The sequence below is a fragment of the Lygodium microphyllum genome, chromosome 6, assembly GCF_053477565.2.
Source record: "Lygodium microphyllum isolate KBCC chromosome 6, Lygodium_microphyllum_v1.1.10, whole genome shotgun sequence".
Lineage (NCBI taxonomy): Eukaryota > Viridiplantae > Streptophyta > Polypodiopsida > Schizaeales > Lygodiaceae > Lygodium > Lygodium microphyllum.
Genome location: NC_141140.1, coordinates 21,676,276 through 21,700,252, shown reverse-complemented (window position 1 = coordinate 21,700,252; position 23,977 = coordinate 21,676,276). Strand labels below are relative to the sequence as shown.

Here is a 23,977-nt window from a genome sequence, read left to right as displayed (position 1 = left end):
TAAACCCTAATTTTTGCAGAAATTTAGGGTTTATAGTAGAGATCTGTTTGCTGTCCACCAAATTTGGTTGAGATTTGCTCAAAATGGCAAAGAAATGCTGAGATCTCCTAAGAATGGGTTGGAGAAGGTGAGAGATAGCCAAGATGAGAGAGAAATCTAATTTTCTTCATCAGAAAACCTAAATTTTACCTGCTGCTTGCTCCAACCTGTATTTAATGAAGTCACCTACTACCAAACACATCCAAACCGCTATCATGTGATTAGCAATGCTGTTGCCAACCCTTGGAGGGTGACTCCCTGCTGTCCTCTACCAGTTGAGGCCTCCAAACGGCTATCTTCTGTAGCAAATTATTGTTCTCTGATCAGAAAATGAACCAACAGTTCTCTCTCTCTCTCTCCCTCTCTCTCTCTCTCTCTCTCCCAAGCTATAAACTAATTGAATGACTGAGATCCAACCCCCAAAAATGTTTTCTCATTTTGCATGGGTTTTTTTGCAGAATTAAATAATCTTGAAAATTAATTTCAGCCCTTCTGACTCTGCCCAAAATTAAATGTGTCCATCCATAATTAAATTGGCTAGGCCATTTGCAACCTAGAGTGGTCCCCAACCTTTGTTGACCTTTAGATTGGCAATAATTAATTAATTAATGCTAGTCTCTAGTGTCACCACCGACACTTATTTGCCAAATAACTATCCTAGGGCCAAAACTAACTTTGATTAATAACTTAATCAAATGTTATCAACAAGATTAAAGCATCTTAAAAGTTCACATTCCTTTGATAGACCTTCCTCTTGAAATCCCCATAATTGTCCTTGATTACATTGCATTGTGCCAAAGAAAAAGCATATTGCATTGGAATTTCCATAAGGCATCACAGTCACAACATTGCATATTGTTGTCCAACCAGGCCTATTGAAAATTTTTAGCTAGCATATACATAACATAAAATTGAAAACCAATCCAGAATTGTTGCTAGAAACTCATTGGATGCATCCATAACTCATGTTTCTTAATTGTTTTGACTATCAACCATAGAAAAACATCAATTTAGCATAAACCATGGTTGAAACTATCAATGGCATTTATTAACATGTTGTTGTCCATGAAACTAGATATAAACCATTGGAAACTGAGCATAATCTGATTATAAATTGATCACTTGTTGATCTAATAATTGATCACTAATTGTTGTAAATGTGACCCCAAACTGATCACAAACTCATTGCAAAAACTGACCAGCAATCAATGCAAAAACTGATCCCAAAACTGACCATAAATGGTTCTCAAACTAATAAAAAACAAAGCTGAAATTGATCAGAATTTTTGTCTCAAAATTGAGGCAAAATTCATGCCAAACTGATCATAAGTTGATGCAAAATTATAGTTCCAGTGCTTGGGTAAAACTCATATTCATTTGCATACATCTCACAGTGACTAGTACACTAAGTAGTGACCTCATGGCAAACATACTGTCAATACAGTACGTTGGATGCATGCTAGCTATATCTGAGATCCACTATATATGAGAGGCGTCCACAATTGGCGGAGTGGAAGTGCTACCTCCCGCTTGAGCATGAGGCAATACTTTGGACCCTTGCTCTGCTAAACCTGACTGAGCATGAATTAAAGTTGGCTCTAATTGAAGGCATCTCGGTAAAGTTGTAACAATTGAGGATGGTCTGCCAAGTCATCCTCTTCCATCCTCTGTGCATCTATTGGTGAAACAATGCTGAAGCTTCACCAAGAAGCATATGGAAACTTTACCTCTACCTTTACTTGCCTCGAAACCTCCACTAGGTTGTAGGCCTTTCTTCCCCTTAAGCATTGTGATGCTTTATACTTTCACATTGTTGCAATTCCAACTTAACTAATATACAAGATTGCATCCAATTGACTAGTCCCTCGCGTACCTGACATGCTACTTTTTGCCCCAGGCATCAAACCAATGTTGCAGTACATAGTGTTTTGCACATTTTCAGCCATACGTGAATACATTGGGCCTTGCACACCATGCATTGGCTGCTGCATGCCATAGGGATTTGTGCCATAGATTCTCGTATGTGGTCGCTATCCAACCATAGCATGAAAAATTGTCTTCCACCAAAGTATCCTGGCTACCCTTTCATAGCATGCATGCTTGGCTATCCAAAATCCATTCGATTGGCACTTCCATGATGGCCTTGCATTTGCATTCCTTGCCGTGTAGGTACCAATTGTTTTGTTTCATTACCATCTTTGGAAGCTTCAAATGAAGGCTTTGGCATTGCCTTCAGTGCATCTTGTTGTCTCAAAGGTGTAGAAGATGTCTTCTTCTTCCTGCCCCTTGCTATCCCTCTTTGGAGCGTTCGAAAATCGGGTGAACTGAGGATCCTTTACCAATTCAGCTAAGAGATTTGCTACTGTCGTCATCCTACTATAAACTAGTCACAAAATTCCTCTTCACTTTGTTGGTTATCGGCCTCATTATGCCTTGAAGGCCCTGCATCTTGGCTAACATCAACATTTTCAGTTTGTTGTCCATGGTTTGAGCCTTGTCCAAGGTTAGGCATTGCATTTCCTTCATTCCCATGTGAATCTTCATACTGAGAGACATCATCATTGCTTGATTACATCTCACTGTATGAAGACATATTGCTGTAATCTCTGAGCTGAGAGTAAAAATCAGCACTAGCACAAAGCTTTGGCTTGCAATCAGGTGCCTCGGGCCCACCAAATCAAGGAATTGAGTGGTATCCTGGCAATGAATCATGAAACTAGCCTTTTTTCTTGGAAAGGGTGGTAATTCCTTGATTAAGCACTTAATTACAGCATTCAACAAATGAACATAACTTAAAATGCACAAATTACCTTAATAATCTTGTTGGACACCCTATTGGCTCCAAAACTGGCGCCCCTTTCGGTATTTCTTTAACTTGATTGCTAATGGAATGAGTACAAGTTGAGATTTACAATCTCCTTTGCTATTTCAAATGCCTCTTTATTGTAGCAACAATCAGCAATGAATTTGGGCTAATTGCCCCTTGATTTTTCACCTAGGACTTGCACAAATGGAATCTCTAACTGGCCAAATGCTGCCCCAAATTACAATGAAGGGGTTGGCATCTGAATTTCTTGACAATTACACAAATTTCAGGTGCTTAATTCAGTATACAATGCCTTCACCAATTGGCATGGGTCTCAATGTGGTTGTCAAACCCTAATTTTTGTAGAAATTTAGGGTTTACAGTAGAGATCTCTTTGTTGTCCACCAAATGTGGTTGAGATTTGCTCAAAATGATTGAGAAGTACTGAGATCTCCTGAGAATGGGTTGGAGAAGGTATGAGAAAGCCAAGATGAGAGAGAAATCTGATTTTCTTCATGAGAAAACCCTAAATTCTGCCTGTTGCTTACTGTAGCCTGCATTTAATGCAGTCACTTACTACCAGGCATCTCCAAAATGCCGCCACCTGATTAGCAATGCTGTTGCCAGCCCTTGGAAGGTGACTCCCTACTGTCCCTTAAACATTGAGGCCCCCAAATGGCTGTCTTCTGCAGCAAATTGCTGTTCTTTGATCAAAAAATGGACCAGTAGCTCTCTCTTTTCCTCTCTTAAGCTGTAAACTAATTGAATGACTGAGATCCAGCCCCCAAAAACGTTTTCTCAGGTTGCTTGGGCATTTTTGCCAAGTGTCAGCCTTCTAAATCCATTTTTCAGCATTATCCAACCATTTTATTAAATTTTCAGAATTAAATAATCTTGAAAATTAATTACAGCCCTTGTGACCTTGCCCAAATGTGTCCATCCATAATTAAATTGGCTAGGACATTTGCAACCTGGAGTGGTCTGCAACCTCTATTGACCCTTAGATTGTCATTAATTAATTAATTAATGCTAGTCTCTAGTATCATTGTTGATACTTATTAGCCAAATAACTGTCCTAGGGTCAAAATATACACTAATTGACCCCCCAAGCCTAGCTGGCATAACTTATCACAACTTTTGCCTTTTAACACTCATTGTATCCTCGGGGTCCTTGGCTTGTTACCATGAAATAATTGCCATATGCATCACATGTGCTAAATAACCTTGCACATTCGATTAATAACTTAGTCAAATGTTATCAGCAAGATCAAAGCATCTCAAAATTTCATGTCCCTTTGACAAGTTCCCGCTCCAAGGCTTCTATTGCAGGTACGTGTCAACCTGCAATTGGACATGAGATTTGATGATATACACAAAGCTATTTTTGCTTACAGAACTATGATGGTTCATTCTTGATAGGTATGCTTTTATCTCATTTAGGGTGGTATAGGACATTGCTAGTGGGAGAGGTGTGCATGAGGGGCATGTGTTGTGGGTGGAGGGTATGACAAGGTATGTTTCTTATTCGCTACTTGTGCTTGAGTTTTTGTGTTGGGTGATACATGTGCATAGGGGCTTTTGGTGGTATTGATGAGGGAGCTTGGGATGTTGCCACTCCGAGGCTACGGCAGATTGTCATTAGTAGCCGATATCTTGATTTGTAGGGGCATTTGAGTTCTTCTCTTGACAATGGATTTAACATTTGATGTTAACATTACAATTATTTTAATGCTAATTTAACATTAAATATTATTGTGATGCATGGCATTTATTGTTTACGTTAATGTTATTATTACTTTTTATGTTGACATTGTGGTTCATTTCTTAGCTTGTTGAATAGGTAGGCTAGAAAGGGTGCAAGGATATCATTGGCATCTTGTCCCAAGAATAGCTGGTAAAATTCATGCTTCAATTTGGATAAAAATACCCTCTTCTTCCGTTGCACTAGGCGGCGAGAGATTGAGTGTGTATGGCTGTGTATGTAGGTCCCTTGTGCTTCGCCTCGCTAGAGAGGAGGATGGGTTTCCTTGCATTCCTCGTCATACCAACTATTTTGTGGGACATTCTTGCTTGGAGAGGTGGAATGGGTGTGTGTGGGGGGGGGAGGGGGGATACATGGCAGCTGTGCTATGAAATCCTCTAGGGGTATGTGGGGATCCAACTCCTATAAGCTCCAATAGAGATGATTCGAGTAAGTACTTGTTGTCAATTTGGTGAAGTGGTATCGGAAGAATCTTGGATGGCTGCTCATTGGAGGGATCACATCATGTCTATAGGTGATGGTAAACTATAGGTAGGCATTGTCGGTTGCCATTGCTAGTGGACAAGGGGACGCTCTGAAAGACACTATATGTCGGGGATGAGGGAAAAGGGCCCTAGGAGATAGTTCATCGTGCTCTCTCCTAGTCTCTATATAGATCCTTTGGAGAGGGCTCATGTATATCTGGATACATGCTTATGTGGAAAGCATGTGAGAGAGTTTGATCCAAGCCATCTATCCAAGTCGTTAAGGATGGCTAATCCATGTGTGTCTCCCAAGGCTAGGAGGTGGTCACCATAATGTGTGCACTTAGCTGTGTCCTATGATGTTTGGCTGAACCCCATCTCCTCTGGTGCTATCTCTTTGTACATGTGGTCCTCACTCTTGAAGAAGGAAACTTGTCTTGGTGTTGTGTGAACATTGAAGTCCCCAGCTAGTAGGACATCTTCGATACTAGAACCATAAAAAATTTCCTAATATAATGGTAGATATAATGACTCTCCCCCTTGCAGTGCATATGGAGAATTTGTTGGAGCAAAGTAGCACACTGCCATATACATATCATGGGGGCGATTTGTATGTATCTGGATCCACATGAAGTTGAAGGTATGCACGAATTTCTCTCTTCAGATGTTGCGCGTAAATCGGATGATGTTGGAGGGCCGTCGAGACCTCCATCAAGGATGGGCCCCCCTCTTGAAGAACAAGACCCGGAGTATGTTCCTTTTTTTCATCCTCTTCCGTCCACTCCGATGTAAGGTACTTTAGATTCGTCTTTTGTTCCTTCTTCTTTTACCTCTTCTGCTTTGCAATATCATGGTAGAGATCATGTGGAAGAAAAAGTCCAGTCTGTTGACTACAGAAAAGGTCCTCTTGAGGACCAATTCCTGTATGTTAACACACGTTGTGGGGATTATAAGAAAAAGCCAAGCACCTCTTCTTCTACCCTTTCTTCTTTTTCGTCTACTTCACAAAACCAGAATGAATTTGGTGTTTCTTTTTTTTCATTGCATGGTGCATCATCATCTTCGCATTTTCATTTCCAATCATTAAATGATAAAAATGAACATAATGCATCTGCACCTCATACACCACATTTTCAAAACCCATCCATCCCACCACATTCTTCCGCTACTTCTCCACTTCCATTCACACCATTCACTTTTCCATTTCAAACACCTTATATCGCACCGCACATCACACCGGGGGATTATGGAAACATAGGCACATCCTTTAGGACCTCATCCTTACCTTTGCCGGGTGGTGTTCCACCTACTTCACACACACTTTCAGGATCATTGCAACCTGGGTATCCTTTCCAGTCTCTCCCGAGTGTGGATCAATTGACTCCACAGTTTGCTTCCATGGCTTTACCTAGTGGACCTTCTGGTCATACTACTATTTCCCAGTCTCACTTTGGATAGGGCTTTCGTGTCCCAATGCCTCCACCTATACCGGCACCTTATGGAAACATTCATATTCTAGTGCCTCCGCCTCAGTCGGCACTCATTGGACACTCATAGCCTACTTCTACCAACCCATCTTTTCCCCCTCCTCCTCCTCATTATTATCCACATCCACATCTAGCTTCACCATCTTACCCTCCACAATCTTATTCCCCACATTCATCTTTTCCTACCTACTCCACACCTCATGGTTCTAGCTCATCTTCTGTCGAGCATGTATTTAATGACAAGGCTCGTTTCAACGGGTCAAACTTTACTATTTGGTCGAACTTGATGAGACATGTCCTTGACTCCCAGAACCTATGGGATCTTGTGCAGGGGTTAGAACCCCAATATTCCGTATTTGTTCCATACGAGGTTATCTACTTACGGAAGGCTAGGAATATCTTCGCTATTGTCGACCTGATCCAAGGCTTATTGCCTAAGTTTCATTCTCAGCTTCAGCATTTTGACTTAGCCTCAAAGTGATGGGTACACTTGACTGACTGCTATGCGGCTTGGGATAGGACCAGTCGTATTAATCTTGACCATGAGCTTCAACTTTTCAAAATCACTGACCGGGATGATTTGAAAGCCAAGTTGGTTGAGTATCGACGTCTCTGTCAAGATTGTGGGAGAGAAGAAAGGAGTCTCACTTGTAGCTTTCTTACTTGCACAATGGGGGAATACACACAAAGGTGGAGGCTGAAAACAGTTTTCCTCTTCTTAGTTGTGTAAGCCAAAAAGAACTCAAGTATATAGAAATAGAAGAACCCTATATATGGGTCTCAAACCAAACTCAACTAACTAAGGTGGCATACTAACTGAGCCACGAACTAGAGTAGATAAGGATAGCTGTCATGTAGCTATTATTCATGGGCAGTGTACCAACCGCATCTGCAACTGACAAGTCGGTGACATAAATGCACAACAGTCACCCTGGCATATTACGAGTGGAGCTCGATATCTCAACACTCCCTCTCGAGCTCAATCCCAATTCCTGCATATCAAGTAGGTCTTTGAACTTGCGCAGCTTCTCTGCGCCCAGTGCCTTCGTAAATATGTCAGCTACCTGATCCTGTGTGCTGACATAAACTAGATCAATAAGACCTAGTAAAACCCTCTCCCGTACATAGTGATAATGCATCTCAATGTGCTTTGTTCTAGCATGATAGACTAGGTTATTTGCCAAGTATATACTACTCATGTTGTCACAATAAATGACAACTGGCCTATCTCTAGGCTGATCCATATCATAAAGTAGCTTATGCAACCAAGCTACCTCACATGCAGCCATTGCTGTGCCCCTGTACTCAGTCTCTATGCTCGACAAGGCAACTGTAGGCTGTTTCTTGCTGCTCCAAGTGACTGCAGCACTCCCAAAAGAGAACACATATCCACTGGTAGATCGTCTATCAGAAATACTACCAGCCCAATCAGCATCAGTGTATCCATGCAACTGTATCTGAACCCCAGTCTCATAAAGTAGTCCATACTGCAATGTGGACTTCACATACCTGAGTATGCGTCTAGCCGCATCCAAATGCGGTTTCCTTGGAGCCTGCATAAACTGACTTACCAATCCAACAACATAGCTCAAATTTGGCCTGGTAATAGTCATATAAATCAAACTTCCTACTATGCGTCTGTACATAGTAGGGTCTTCCAGAAGCTCACCTGCATCTGCGCTCAGCTTCACATTCTGCTCCAAAGGAACTGAAATAGGCTTACAGCTTGTCATCTCATATTTAGACAGCATGTCCAATCCATACTGCCTCTGCAAGAGCCGTATTCCACTTGGTGATCTAATCACCTCAATGCCCAAGAAATAACGCAGCTCTTTCAAATCCTTCATTTCAAACTTCTGCTTCAATAGCATTTTCACATGAAGGATATCTTCATCACTATCACCTGTAATAATCAAATCATCAACATAAATGTCAAGTAGCATAATACATTTCTCTGTTTTTCTCACATAAAGTGAGAAATTTGCCTTGGAAATCTGAAAGCCAATAGTGACAAGATACCGTCCTATCTTGTCAGACCATGCTCTAGGTGCTTGCTTCAAGCCATACAAGGCTTTCTTCAACTTGCAAACAAACTCAGGATGAACAACATGCACATAACCTGGTGGCTGCTCTATATAGACCTCTTCTTGCAAATCACCATGCAAGAAGGCATTCTTTACATCCATTTGATGTAAAGACCATTCTTTTGATGCAGCCATAGCAATGACTGCTCTTACGGTTGCCATCCTTGCAACCAGACTGAATGTTTCTTCATAATCAATGCCATATGCTTGTGCATACCCCTTGACTACTAATCTTGCCTTGTATCTGTTCACAGAACCATCTGCATTGTGCTTCACCTTATAAACCCACTTACAACCAATTGCATTCTTATCTTTAGGCAAAGGTACCAATTCCCTTGTAGCATTTGCTTCCAAGGCATCCATTTCTTCATCCATGGCTTTCTCCCATTTTTCTTTTCCCATGGCTTGCTAAAAAGAAGTGGGTTTTGGTTCCTGTATCACTTTGACCATATATGCATAGTGAATGGCTGTAAATCCATCATATTTCAGCCTATCCACAGGATACCTAGCTCTGGTAGACCTGCGCAAAGTAGATTCACTCCCAGGTGCTCCCAAAACATCCTTGGTCTTCCTTACTCCAGGTGTAACAATAGAAGGAATACCCAACTCATCATCAATGCTCTGTTCAGAGCCACTGGATTCACCATCCACATAAGAGTGACCTGCATTCACATCAAACATGGGTTGATCTACCTTTTCTTTTCCTTTTCGTGATACCTGCATACCACTATCTGCATTGCTTTGAGAAGATTCTCCTGATCTCAATCTGCCTGTCCATGGCGAAGAATGTGAACCACTGCTAGGGGACGCTCTAGGTCCACTAATATCTTGTGACTGCTGCTGTGAATTCTGTGCAGCATTACCACTTTGTATATCTATATTATCAATCATATTTACTGGTTTATACCAGCTACTCATCTCATAAAAAACAACATCTCTGCTCACTGTAAACTTACGAGTAGAAGGGTTATAGCATCTATACCCTTTCTGCTGCAAAGAGTAACCAATAAAGATGCACTTCTCAGCTTTTGGATCCAACTTGGATCTCAACTCATCTGGCACATGAACATAGGTAATGCAACAAAAAATTTTCAAATGAGAAATATCTGGTTTCCTACCAGTATACCTCTCCTCTGGAGTCATCCCATGTATTGCTGCAGTGGGAGTCCTATTCATTATGTAGACTGCTGTAGCAACTACCTCAGCCCAATAAAAATCTGGCAAGTCTTTTTCATTGAGCATGGCCCGAGATACCTTTCCAATATGCCTATTTTTCCTTTCTGCAATTCCATTTTGTTGTGGGGTATGACTGCATGAATATTGGTGCTTTATGCCATGCTCCTGCAGGAACCTTGCAAACTCATTTGAGAGGTACTCTCCCCCTCCATCTAACCTTAGGCATTTTATTTGCAGGCCTGTTTCTTTTTCAACCATAGCTTTAAGAGTTTTGAAATACCCAAAAACTTCACTTTTCTTTTTCATAAAATACACCCAAACTTTTCTGCTATAGTCATAAATAAAAGTGACAAAATAATGACAGCCTCCAAGAGATGCAGCTTTAGTAGTCCACACATCAGAGTGGATTAATTCCAATGGCTTCTTACTCTCTTGAACATGTCTAGGAAATGGTTTCCTTGCTTGTTTTCCAAATTGACAGGCTTTACATACCTTATGCATTTTTGCAATCTTGAATTTAGGCAATTCTGCAACAATATTTTGGGCCTGCATTGATTTAAGTCGTTGTACATTAACATGACTAATGCGCTTATGCCAGATATCAATATCTGCAACTACACCGGTCCCATGTGCAAACATTGCTGCACTCAATTCAGACATGTCTGCATCCAATGTAAACATTCTGCCCTTCTTCTTTCCTTTTGCTATCAAGCGACCTTTATTTTTCATATCCTCAACAAATCATCCATGAGGATTAAATCTTACCTGCAAGCCCTGCTCAACCATTTGACCAACAGAAACCAGATTCTTGGTGATATTCGGGACATGAAATACATCGGACAGGTATTTTTTTTTCCCATCCTGCATAGACAAAGGAATTTTTCCAATCTGCACAATAGGATGTGCAGTATCATCACCAGTCTCCACAAATCGTGGTTTTTCCATTTTCCTTGCATCCTCCATCCATTCTGCATGACCTGTCATGTGGTTTGATGCACCTGAGTCAACATACCATACATTGTTGCTTTCTTCTGCACTTGTCACAGAATTGTTCATATACTGCACCATAAACAAATGCTCATTTCTGTGATCACCCTGTCTACTAGAAGATACATAATTCCCTTGTTGCAATTTTCCATTCATGATGTCATTTTGTTTTTTATAGCAATCTTTAGCCATATGACCCATTTTACCACAGTAGTAGCATTCAACATTACTGTTTGCATTTTGGCCTCTTTGCCATCCACCACAACCTCTTTGGCTCCCCCTGCCTCTAGAGTTACCACGTCCTCCTCCATAGGACTGGTTTTCTTGAGTTTGCTGCATATTCTGATTTCTACCACCACGGCCTCCAGATGTTCCTTCTCTACCTCTGTCTCTACCTCTTCCAGCATTTGAGTAGAAGACAGCTTCTTTTGAAGTTCCTCCTGAAGAAGATGCACTACCATTTCTCTGCTCCTCAGAAATTAGAAGAGCAATCAACTTCTCAAAATCAGGAAATCTTTCACGGACGGAAATGGATGTTCGGAACTGTGCACAATCCTTTTCTAGATCATTCAAGGTCACAGAAACTAAATCATCATCTTCCACTGGCGACCCAATGGAAGTAAGTGCATCTGCAATCTTCTTGACCTTCATGTGGTAGTCATTGATGCTCATACTTTCTCTTTGCACATTGTGCAACTCTTGCTTGAGCTGCATTTTCCTGGCTTGCGTATTTGTGCTATACATTTTTGACAAAGTATCCCATGCCTCCTTTGGCGAACTTGCATCTTGAATATGTACAATCATAGAGTCTGAAATGCTGATAGACAGCTAGTACATAACTTTCCTGGCTTTCTCATGCCATGCTTTAAATGCCTGCATTTGTTGTTGATTGGGAACATCAGGAAGAACTGATTCTTCTTCATTTCCTGCAACGAATTCCCAATATCCTTTTCCCATAAGGAAATTCGTCATTCTGAACTTCCATGCTTGGAAGTTGTTCTTGTCAAGCTTTTCAGTGACAATCTGTGAAAGAGAATCAGACGCCATTATAGAATACTGTAGAAAATTCTGTCACTGCAAAGAACACAGCTTCAGCACACAAGGGCAAATCTGCAAAACCGACGAAAGTGGTATTTGACCACACAGTCACTTCCTAGTGACGATTTTGCATCAACAGGCAACAAGGATGATTCTGGAACTCCCAATGTCTCTGCGCACAAGCATACGATGCAATTTCTACAATAACTTTTCACCGACCTGTAGAACAGTGGTCGCATAGCATAAAACAGGGCCTTTTCCTGAGTGCGTGCAGAAAACTTCCGCCTCCAAAACAGGCCCTGAAATGGCCTCAAATAAAAAAAACAGAGCAACCAAGGGCTAAAGCCTTGTCCCGCAACATATACTGCCCTCTTGCTACACTGTGAAGGGCGTCTCAATTTGAGACAATGCACTCTTGCACTTTCCGGCTGTGCTACCTGCAGAGGCTTGCTCTCAAAACTGAAAAATGAAAGCAACACTGGTCCTCTTACCAGAACACCGCGAACTTGGCTTGCTTTCTTGAGCTCCTTACCACGAACAAGGCTCTGATACCATGTCAAGATTGTTTGAAGAGAAGGAAGGAGTCTCACTTGTAGCTTTCTTGCTTGCACAATGGGGGAATACACACAAAGGTGGAGGCTGAAAACAGTTTTCCTCTTCTTAGTTGTGTAAGCCAAAAAGAACTCAAGTACATAGAAATAGAAGAACCCTATATATGGGTCTCAAACCAAACTCAACTAACTAAGGTGGCATATTTACTGAGCCACGAACTAGAGTAGATAAGGATAGCTGTCATATAGCTATTATTCATGGGCGGTGTACCAACCGCATCTGCAACTGACAAGTCGGTGACATAAATGCACAACGGTCACCCTGGCATATCACGAGTGGAGCTCGATATCTTAACAGTCTCCTCGCTGAATTCTCCACTACGGGGACTCCTAAGTCCTCTGACGATCAAATCACATTGTTCCTAAACAAACTCCCCAGGAAATACTTCAATTTTGTGGAAGGTATAGTTTCAAAGCCTACACGCTTATATTCTACGAATTTAAGTGTTAGCTGTTGCGTTACGCATGGTTGTTTGATCAATTTCATATGAATTCCTCTTCAGAGGGGGCTCTTGTTGCTCATTCTCAGAAAGGGCAACAAGGAAAGGGCAAACAAAACCAAACCTCCACTCAAAATCAAAACCAAACTCAAAAGCAAAATCAATCCGGGGACTCACAAGGAACATCCCAATCCCTCAAACCTGGGTGGCAGAATGTACTTAAAAAGAATAGGTATTGTCAACATTGTCAAAAGGCTGGCCATTTTGACGACGAGTGTCGATCAAAGGCAAGAGACACAATACCAAAACCTAAGTCTTAGACCCCCGCCCCTCAGTTGCGCAACCCCTAGTAGGGGAGGCAGGGTGATGGCAAGGGGCAGTTTAAAGGTCAGACTCATACTGCCACCGCTCAGCCATCTTAGTCGACAACGTTCTTAACTCTAGAGGGCTTGTTTGACTGGACTGCAGAGGCCCATATCGTCTCCATAGAGGCATTAGATGCGAGTCTTGTCCATATCTGTGAGTTGCCTCCTGATGAGGTTTCTGCAGAGTCCTACTCGTCACAGCCAAGCACTTCAGCTCCTGTTTGGATTGTGGACAGTGGAGTTACACATTATATGACTCCTATAGTGGACATTTTCCGTTCCCTGGCCTTTTGCCGCCAGACGGGTCCGCGTAGGAAATAACTTCTCGGTCAAGATTCAAGCTCCAGGGTGCGTCATTTTTGCCACTGACAAGGGTCCGAATCTGGCTACGCTGGTCAATGTATATCATGTTCCTCAGCCTGGGGTGAATTTGCTATTTGTTAGCAGCTTTACCGGTTGAGGGCAGTTTTCTTTACAGCGACCACAGTCGAGATGCTTGACTCTCAGACTGGTTTAGTGATTGCTCGCGGTGAGGCACAACCTAATGGCCTATACCACATGACTCACTTTTTGATCGAGCCAATAGCCGAGGGCTTCGTGTTTCATAGTTTCTAGGCCTTAGCCACATCTCGGGAGCCTACGAACAATGAGCGTCTTTGGCATTTTCGCTTGGGCATCTTGGTTATGACTCACTTTATGAGTTGTCATGCCGTGAGCTGGTTGAGGGTCTTCCACACTTGAAGCTAGCTTGAGATGTCTGTAAAGCTTGTCGGATCGGGAAGCAGCACCGTACCCCATTTCCTCAACAGACCTCACATAGAGCTGAGGCGCCTCTTAGATTGATTCATGTTGATTTTTGTGGGCCAACATCCACTACTGCCTTGAATGGTGCATTGTACTTCTTTTTGATAGTGGATGATCATTCTAGATACATGTGGCTGTTTTTCCTCCAAGGTTGTCAAGTATGAAAGGTACAATACGGTACGGTACGATAAAATACAGTAGTAATTGGTACCTTATGATTTTATAAGGTACAGTGCGATATTAGTACGAAAAAAAAAACAAAAACTTGGTTATTTTGGATTATAGATAATAGAACACATGTTTAGAGCTAAAATAACAATGTCACTTGAGTTAATAGGATGAATACATGAGGATAACAAGGAAAAACCTCATGCACAACATGCACAATGCACTACTAGAAGACAGATGGGAGTGTATATGTAATACATCAAAGAACAAAGCAAAGTTTAGGGTGGATGGACAAACAGGCTCTTCATTCTTTTGTGTATGAGAGAGAGAGAGAGAGAGAGAGAGAGAGAGGGGAGGGAGGGATGCTCTTGGAATTACATACTCATCTTGAAAGTTGGGAGAGAGAGAGAGTGTGTGAGAGAGAGAGAGAGACTTGGAATTTACGAAAAAAAAAAAGAGAGAGACTTGGAATTATGATAATAAACATAAGGCTTAGGAGTTGGAAGATATTGTATGGTCTAGTCTTCAAATGCCAAAAATAGCCTTTTTTTGGTACGAAATGGTACGGATACGTACCGTACAGTACGGTGCGAACCGTACAGAACGAACTAGTCCGTATGTAGTACGAATGCAACTATGAAGAGTCAAGCATAAGTCCGATGCTTTCACATACTTTTTTGCTTGGGTGCTGCTGGTTCATAACCAGACTGGTCGTCGTGTCGGTTGCATGAGGATGATAACTGTGGTGAGTTTATCTTCCACGAGTTCTCCGAGTTTCTACAACAACATGTCATTTCTCGTCAATTCACCTCTACCAACTCCCCTTCTCAGAATGGAGTCGTAGAGCGTAGGAACCTAACAGTCATGGAAATGGCACACTATGCTGTTCACAGCAGAGCTTCCTGAGTGCCTTTGGGTTGAGGCTGTTAACACTTCGGTGTACATCCTTAACTGGTGCTTGACAGCTAAAACATGCATTACTTGCTGAATAGCCTCTTAAACAACCCCAAAACACACTAAAAAATCCTCTTTTAGAGTAAAAGCCCTAAAATGGGGAGCGGTTTGAGAGAGTTTGGTGGAAACCCTTTGCCTTAATTTCTCCTTTTAGTCACTTCAACATCCAAGGTTTTTATTTCATTTTTGACATGTGTCTTTAGTTCCTGGATTTCATTTTGTAGTTTAGGTGTAATAGATGCAATTTTGTTCTTTGTCTTGTTTCTCAAGACACTAAAGTTTCTCCTTGCAAGCAATCAATTCTGCCTTAATTTCTCCAATTAATTTATCCTTCTCTGCAAGTTGTGCATCCAAACCATTTTGCATATCTTTGTATAATTTGGTGTGCCATTTGATCTCTGCAAGTTCCATATCATCTATTGTTTGCATTGCATTTCATTTTTTAGCATCATGTACATCCCAGCCTATTTTTCCTGTATAGTAAGTGCATGTAATGGGGGAGGTTTCTTACTAAATAGATGCTGGAGATGCTTTGTTATTTACTACATGCTTGAGATGTCCGGGTGCCTGCCAAGACAAGGTTCTTGAATTATGGATTTCATTTATTGCCAGCTTTCAAAAATTTGACTAACAAGAAGTATGATTTTCCCAAACACTCATACACGACAAATTTTTAACTTTTGGGTTGCATTCAAGATACAGAGCTGTGGACTATGATGTTTGATAACTGACATTTGTTCTGCATGCATAGAGACTCAACTTTGGACTGTGTACAGCTAGGAATTCATTAATCATATAATATGTCCATTATAGTTATTTTCCTATGAACTTTCCGACTGTTGGAGTACTGCTAGGAATGCATAGTTACATAATCTGCATGTCAATTCTAGGTTCTTTTCTGTACTGGAAAGAATTATGATTTTTATTAGACATGGATGGATGAAGACATAGAGCTAAACTTCAAGTGCTGTTGAATCATGCAAAAATGATGTCATCAATTCTAATTTGCTGATAGCTTCTATACAGGCCCTTTTATCAGGATGCTCTGCTGGAGGATTAGCTTCAATACTTCATTGTGATGATTTTCAGAGCCAACTCCCAAAAACAGCGGTTGTCAAATGCATGAGTGATGCAGGATTTTTCCTTGATGTGTAAATATGCTGCTCCATGCCCTAACATTTGGATGAATTTAAACATTTTGGTTGCTATTATGCATGCTCATTCCCTATGTGCTAATATGTTGCTCCATGCTTTGAATTGTACATGGGAGTACATAAGAGGATTCAGTAAAATTGATTAGGTCAAGGCCAAATAGCTATAAGGATGCAGTTGTAATTGCAAGACATAAAAAGTATCTAATGGAAAAGAAGAACTGGAAACAAAGATCTAGATGATCAAATTTGAATTGTACATGGGAGTACATAAGAGGATTCAGTAAAATTGATTAGATCAAAGCCAAATAGCTAGAAGAATGCAGTTGTAATTGCAAGACATAAAAAGTATCTAATGGAAAAGAAGAACTGGAAACAAAGATCTAGGTGATCAAATTTGAATTGTACATGGGAGTACGTAAGAGGATTCAGTAAAATTGATTAGGTCAAGGATCTAGATGATCAAATTTGAATTGTACATGGGAGTACATAAGAGGATTCAGTAAAATTGATTAGGTCAAGGCCAAATAGCTATAAGGATGCAGTTGTAATTGCAAGACATAAAAAGTATCTAATGGAAAAGAAGAACTGGAAACAAAGATCTAGATGATCAAATTTGAATTGTACATGGGAGTACATAAGAGGATTCAGTAAAATTGATTAGGTCAAGGCCAAATAGCTATAAGGATGCAGTTGTAATTGCAAGACATAAAAAGTATCTAATAGAAAAGAAGAACTGGAAACAAAGATCTAGACGATGTGATCAAATTACTTGATGATTTCAGTAGTAGCTGAAGTTAGTAAGAATCAAGTAGCAATTGAAAATCTCTTTCTTTTTTGTTCGAGCAAGACATAATTGAGTCTTCTCAAGAGGCAAGCAAAGCATGTAGTGTAGAGGATGTAGGAAATACGAGTGGAGTAACCCAATCTGCTGCATGCACACATTTTATTGGGGATGTTAGTGAAATTGAGATTGCGTCCTTTCCTTCTTGGGATGAGTACATGCTGTCTTAGATGGTAGACAACTCTTTTTGTGAAAAGAGCTTACGTGAGAATATAGTTACTAGGATACAGATAGTCTATGTTTCCAATATTTGATCAGCTAGAAGATAGTCTTGATTATGAGCTTGCGTCCAAATTGGGTGACTTTGAGCTTTTTTGCCAAGGGGATCAAAGCTTGTTTGGAAATAGGGACATAGCTGACCAAGTGAATTACTTTGATAACCTATCCTTTTGGTGGCAAGCTTGGGACTCCAAGGAACAACACCAATTATGCATCTCCAAAGGAAGAGTTGCTCCTTCAGTGGCAACTTGCTGGTCTAAATTTTAGAGTCCTCAACAAACATGAGAAATATGCGATGCCAAAGTGCATTGGCATGCTCAAATATCCAAGGTGTACAACTTACGTTCTTTTGGCTTTCATTCCATGAGAGAACCTTCCATTCTATAGAATGCTCTAGTCTTATGGTCCTTAGAGTGCATATAAGGAACCATTTGAAGAGGCTCAATCACATCCTGAATGAGAGTCCAAAGAGGCTCGTAATGATGATCTGACCCAAAACATACATGTAAGCCTTTCTTGGTTTGGAAACAGCCAAAGTAGGATACAAAGTAGTATCCTACTTTGGCTGTTTTGTATCCTACTTTGGAAACTGCCAAAGTAGGATACAAAACAATGCCCGAATGCATACTTTCATTATGAAATGAATTACCTTCAGTTTAAGGCCTGCCTGCCCATTTAATGTGAGAGAGGGCTTCTTTCTAGCTAGCAACCAGTTTGATAGGAAAAGGACATGTAAGAATGAACCCTTGGAATCGCCCCAAAATCCAATCTCTAGCATGAACCTAGTTACAAAAACGTCCTTACATGGATCAGTGCATAAAACAGCTAACATTTTAGTCCAAGGTTGCTTTCCTTCAGCAAATTTTTGCAGTAAAGCCAATTTGCCTCCCGATACATGATAATGGATGTTGAGAACATTCAATCCATTGTGCAAAGAGCAAGCCTTTCTTATAGAAAAAAGTTTGACACCTTTCTTATGCTTCTAGTTTTGCATTAAGATTCTATTGCCATTGACATGAAAGGATCAATCTCAGCTTTGTAGCACATAATGAGAGGCAAAAAAACTGAATGTGAGCCATGATAATATATCACACAATTTGCAGGAAAACATGTTATGGTCATGTAGACAACTTCCAAGAATCTCATTTGACCCTCAATCTATCCAGTAAAGCAATCTGAGTCTTGACATTCATTGAGGATAATATTCTGGCCAGTAGCGTAACTCAAGTGAGTAGAGCCATCAGGAAGTAGTAACCCATTGAGCTGATCAAATGCCAATAAGATGATCAAGCAATGAACTCCTAATGCACAGAATCAAAAGCTTTCTCCACATCAATTTGTAGCAACACAACATCTTAATTTGCGTGCTCAGCATACTAAGCAAAATATACATTTGCCAAGTTGTTAGGGATCAGTTTCCTGGGAATAAAACCACATTGGTCTGATACAAACCAGAAAGAAAAACTCCCTTCAGCCTCTCAACAAATGCATAATAATAAATTTACATTCAATAGGCATCAAATTTCAAAGTAATCAGTTGCAAATCAGCAAGTGTTCCTCACAATTTCTTTTTGGAGAACAACATAACCAATCCTTGTTTCCAAGAAGCTGGCAGTTGCCTTGAGTGCCAAGCATGAGATGATGAACAGTAATATGTCCTGGAGAGCCAAGCATGACTGATGATGAATAGTAATATGTCTTGTAAGTCATCTGAAAAAGCCAGGTAAACAACTGTTAGGGCCATCCTGTCAAAGAGGCTTCCATTTACCTAGCGTGCAATGCATTTTCCTCATCTGAGAAAGGATCTTTAAGTGAAGAGGCATCATAAGCATCGATGATTTAATGAACATGGCCCAAAATCATTTTTGAAGCTTCCTGAATATCAGGTATAAGATGAAGTGGCAGTTACATTTGTAAATGTTGCAAACAAAGAATCTCCAATTCATGCTTTGAAACTGTCCAATTACCACAAAAGTTTATGGCTTTTTGTATAGACTCCTGCTGCCTAGAATAGTGCAGCCCCTTAAGAAACCTTTGGGAGAGCATCCCTTATCTTCCATAGGTATTACATTGAGCTCTAAGCTGCTATTTACGAATTTTTCTTGCATTGTTTTGAGCCAAGAGTCTATTTGTTTGAGCCATTTCAACTAACTCCAACAAGTGCAGAGGTCTATGATTAATGACTTGGTGCAAACATTCTGAAATTGATTTGCTTCATGTTTGACATTTGGATGGGCATTAGCAACATTTGTCATAGAGGTCATAAAGTGATTAGTACAACCGAGTCCTATTTATAGGAAGGCCCTATTGTGCACATCCTCGAGTAATCACCACAATTGGACCTAAGGCGTTGTATGCCAACATGTTTGTACATTGAGGTAGTGTGAGTTTGGTCACATGGGATGCTAGCTCTTGGGACCTTGTCATGCCTTGACAAGCTGGGTATGACACTCCCTTTGTGGGAACCCATCGAGAGGGGTTTTTTAGTGGGTGAAACTCCCACAGTACTCAGTTTACCTTCGGGGTGACCTGGTCCCTAGTGCGCCTGTTGAGCTAAAACTTGCTTTACAACTGATTAGCATTTTTAAAGAGCCCCAAAACACGCTTAATTATTTCAGCCATTAGCTATCTACTGTTTGCTTTCCAACCATCACTGATTGCAGCCCATCACTATCTAGCCGTAGGCAGCCTGTTTTCAGCCATCGCCATGCTGTTTGGAGGTCTCCATTTGTTGCGTCATCATAGCACTTGATTAGCTAGCATTTTCAGCATCTGGTGCTAGGTGACAGGCTGTTGGCATCTCTCCCATCGAGCCATTGCTGCAATACTTGCGTTTTTGCTATCTAGTAGGCCGTCTATATCAACAAACATCTTTTCTGCTGTTGCCTCAGTTCCTTGACTCTTTGGTGATCAACGTTTGGTATTTTTTGTACTCCGACACTTCGATTGGTGGTTAGTACACTTGGGATCCATCTCCGATGGACGTCACTCTCTGACACTACATTGCTCTGCCCTTGGGCATTTTGTACACTCTTACATTCATTCACTTCAGAGTTTCTTCTCTTTGTGTTTGTCTCTGTGTTTGAGTTTTGAGTTTTTGTGTTTTGCGTTTAGGGTTTGAGTTTTACTTGTCTCTGTTTAAGTCTTTGTGTTTTAGTCTTGGTCGTATATGTTGTGTTTTCTTAGTGCAAACCCTAGCATATCTTCACATGGTATTAGAGCCGATGTTTTTCTAAAGAGTATCCTACGGTGATTGTGGAGGTTAGTCTTTGTGCGAGACTCACACGCGGCTCGATTTTGACTCATAATGTCTTAGGCACCTTCTTCTTTGGATCCTATGACACCCTATCAAGCTTCTCCATCATTGGAGGCTTTGAGAAGACATTATGGTCTCGAGGAGGAGGTAGACATACCTTCACCTTTACCATCTTCTTCTTCTCGTTTAGCCATCTTATAGATGAAGAGTTTGAGGAGTACTTGTGCATCATGTATAATTCAATTTACACTCCTTCAACTAGTGCTACTACTTCATTTGGACTGATTGGTGAGATTGGCCATCTCTCTGATCTTGGAGGGACCACGATATTTGGCTCATCTAGTGATCCATCTTCTTTATCTTTGCAGGCCTTATGTTAGGTTTGTAAACCCTTTTGAGTCGTATGAGCCAAAACCCTTTTTTGTTTCTTCTTTAGTTGTGCAGGATCTAGATGATTTTCAATATGTTAACTTTAATAGAGGAGGCTCCTGAAGCAAACATCCTTCATCAGGTATATCTCTACCATCTGTGTCATTTGAGCACATAAATCACACTTCTCAACTCCTTCCCATCCCACCACTATCTTCTTCACATTCTGATCTACTTACATCCTCATTCCAAAATCTTGGATTACACTCCACTTTTGCTCAAAGGACATCAGGGGTTGGATCTTCCATCTCCGCTCCTAACACTCTTTCTTTCTCCATCTCACCACCTACCTACCCTCCATTCCCTCCACCTCTTGATACATGGTTAGGGGGAATGCCATCCTTTAACACTGTACCTTTCACATATTCCCATTTCACGACATCCTTACACCATGGGATGGTTGTGATAGGTATCCCCCTCACTATCCTCGAATACTCATAACCCCCCTCTCCCTCCCCCCCCCCCCCCCCCCACACACACACACACACACACACACACACACACGACCTTCCAAACATAGGGATATCTATCCTTTGCTTATGGACTATTGTCACACATTCCTTGGGTCACTCCTATGCAAGGATTTCCATCCTTTGCTCCCCGTGTCTTTGTCCCTCCACCATGGGCTCCTTAGGTGGTTACCATGCCTATCCCTAGTTCACCGATACTCACATTTGGATCCAATGTGTACACTTCTCATATGCATGGTGGGCACTCTGGGATTACTCTCCAAGTGTACTCCACTCCACCTCCCTATCCACCCTACCCCCATTACACCTCCATCTTCTAACCATACCACTCCTTTTGCAACTTTCAAGGATGCCTTCACGGATAAGACTTGTTTTAATAGGTTGAATTTCACCACTTGGTCGAACTTGATGCAATAGGTGGTTGAATCTCAAGGACTTTGAGACTTCGTTTGTACTGAGTCTATGTCCTTAACTCACCTTGATCACATCCGTCAGTGGAGAGCCCACAATGCTACAATCAATGTTGAGTTAATGTACGGGTTTCTTCTTGAGTTTCACTCTCAATTACAACATTTTCCCCTTGTATTTAACGGAAGGAGATGATTTAAAAGTCAAGTTGGCCGAATATCAGTGGTTACTCGCTGAGTTTGCTAATACTAGCTCCTTGAAGTTGAGTCATGTTTTTCTTGAACAAGTTGCTTAACAAATACTTCCATTTTATCAAACACATTATCTCACAGCCTAGATTGCTGACCTTGTACGAGTTCAAGTGCAAGTTTTTGCATTACGCGAGGCTGCATGATCAAGTCCACAAGAAGTCCTCCACACACATCCATTTAGAGAGGCAAGGGTTGGTTGCCTCTTCTTTAGGAGAGAAAACCAACAGTGGCAAGAACTTGCAATATGCGAAGGCAAGCCAAAACAAGGGTGACACCACTTTCTCTGATGGAAACAAAGAAACACGATCCCTTTGGCAGCAAATTCCTAAGAGAAATAGGTTTTGCACAGACTGCCAGAGGTCGGGCCATGTGGACGAACACCTTCTAGGACCACTTCTTCACCTCGCCGTATGTGGTGGTGGCCACCCCATTAGCCTTTCCCTTTTTAGACTTCCGCTGCATACTTACATACTCATTGCATTGCTCTTTGCTTCACTTTCTTTTATTTTTTAGTTTTGTTTTTTGGATCATCTCACTACTCACCTCTATGCTTGTAGATTTTTTCTCTCTTTTGTAGGGTTTTGTCTTTCAGTGTAGGGCTAACATGCATGCTTATACCAGTCCTTTCTGCGCTGGGGAAAGGAGATGCGCACTGTTTCTTTCATGGTTCCATCTACTTGAAGTTTTACTTTTTTACTAGCATGGAGGCAGTGACTTCTATCCTTGCTGTTCGAGTAGGAATGCTTCATTATTTTCATCCATATGGTTCTTGGCCCCACATGAAGACCAACATCCTCAGACTCCTCTTTGTTCTTCGGCATTGGCATCTAGGTTGAGAGGGGGTTCCTACCCTTCTTAGTATTCTACATGTTTTGGCACTTGTCTTTGACAACGGCTTCGCTCCCCCCCTGTTGTACCTTGCCCTATGCATTGCATGGTTTCATTATCTTTGTACTAGGGCACTTGGGCAAGTGAACAATTTTTCCATGAGGGACATTATCCAAGTGGCACCTACTATATGAGCATTCTTCAATATGTAGCATACTATGCATCTCATTGTGCAGAGCATCACTGGACGGGTCCTAAGCTGTTTCCATCAGCAGATTATACAACCATCCTTCTTTACATGATACTTCATCACCTTTTCCTTGTCATTGACATCCTCAAGTGGTTAGGTCAGTTTGTACTATTTTGTGGTGTGTTGGGTGTACCATCCCTATTCCCGTCTTTTGGGTCATTGTTACTTAATTAGCCACCACCCCTAAAATTCACTTTCCACAAAAAAAAAAAAAAAATCCGTTCAATGTAGTTCCATCTGCCTTTGCAGGTCTTGGTAGGCCACTGGGCAGGTGACGAGAGCAACATTTGTATGATGCCCCGTCCTCTTTGGGGTGACTACTTGAACTCTCTTGGTAAGATAACCTTCGCCTTTGTAGTCTTGGTAGGCCACTAGGTAGTTGACGTGCAACCTTTTTCGATATTTTGGTTGCTTTGGTGCGGGACGCCTTGGGGTAAACATTGCAAGCCTTTCCTTTTAGGTTCAGTTTTGGGTGTGAGAGGGGGTGTTGAGCTAAAACATGCTTTACAGTTGATTAGCTTTTTTAAACAGCCCAATATACACTTAATTAATGAAAAATACAAAATTGGTGCGTGGTTTGAGAGAGTTTTAGTGGTCCCCCAAAGCCCTAATTTTTTGGGGCACTCTTCAATATCTATAAATAGATGGGCTGCCCACCATTTGGCCTTATCCTTTTGTGCAGGTTT

General features: G+C 41.2%; 1 protein-coding gene across 3 annotated transcripts in view; it reads left to right on the top strand.

Moving 5' to 3' along the window:
- Positions 1 to 23,977, top strand: part of LOC148034369 (pectin acetylesterase 5-like) — an 83,391-nt gene that overhangs the window by 18,997 nt on the left and 40,417 nt on the right. For all 3 annotated transcript variants that reach the window (XM_087679314.1, XM_087679313.1, XM_087679316.1), the window contains one exon: positions 16,212 to 16,336. In XM_087679314.1, the coding sequence (XP_087535440.1) occupies positions 16,212 to 16,336 (125 nt within the window). The remainder of the gene's footprint in view (positions 1 to 16,211; positions 16,337 to 23,977) is intronic.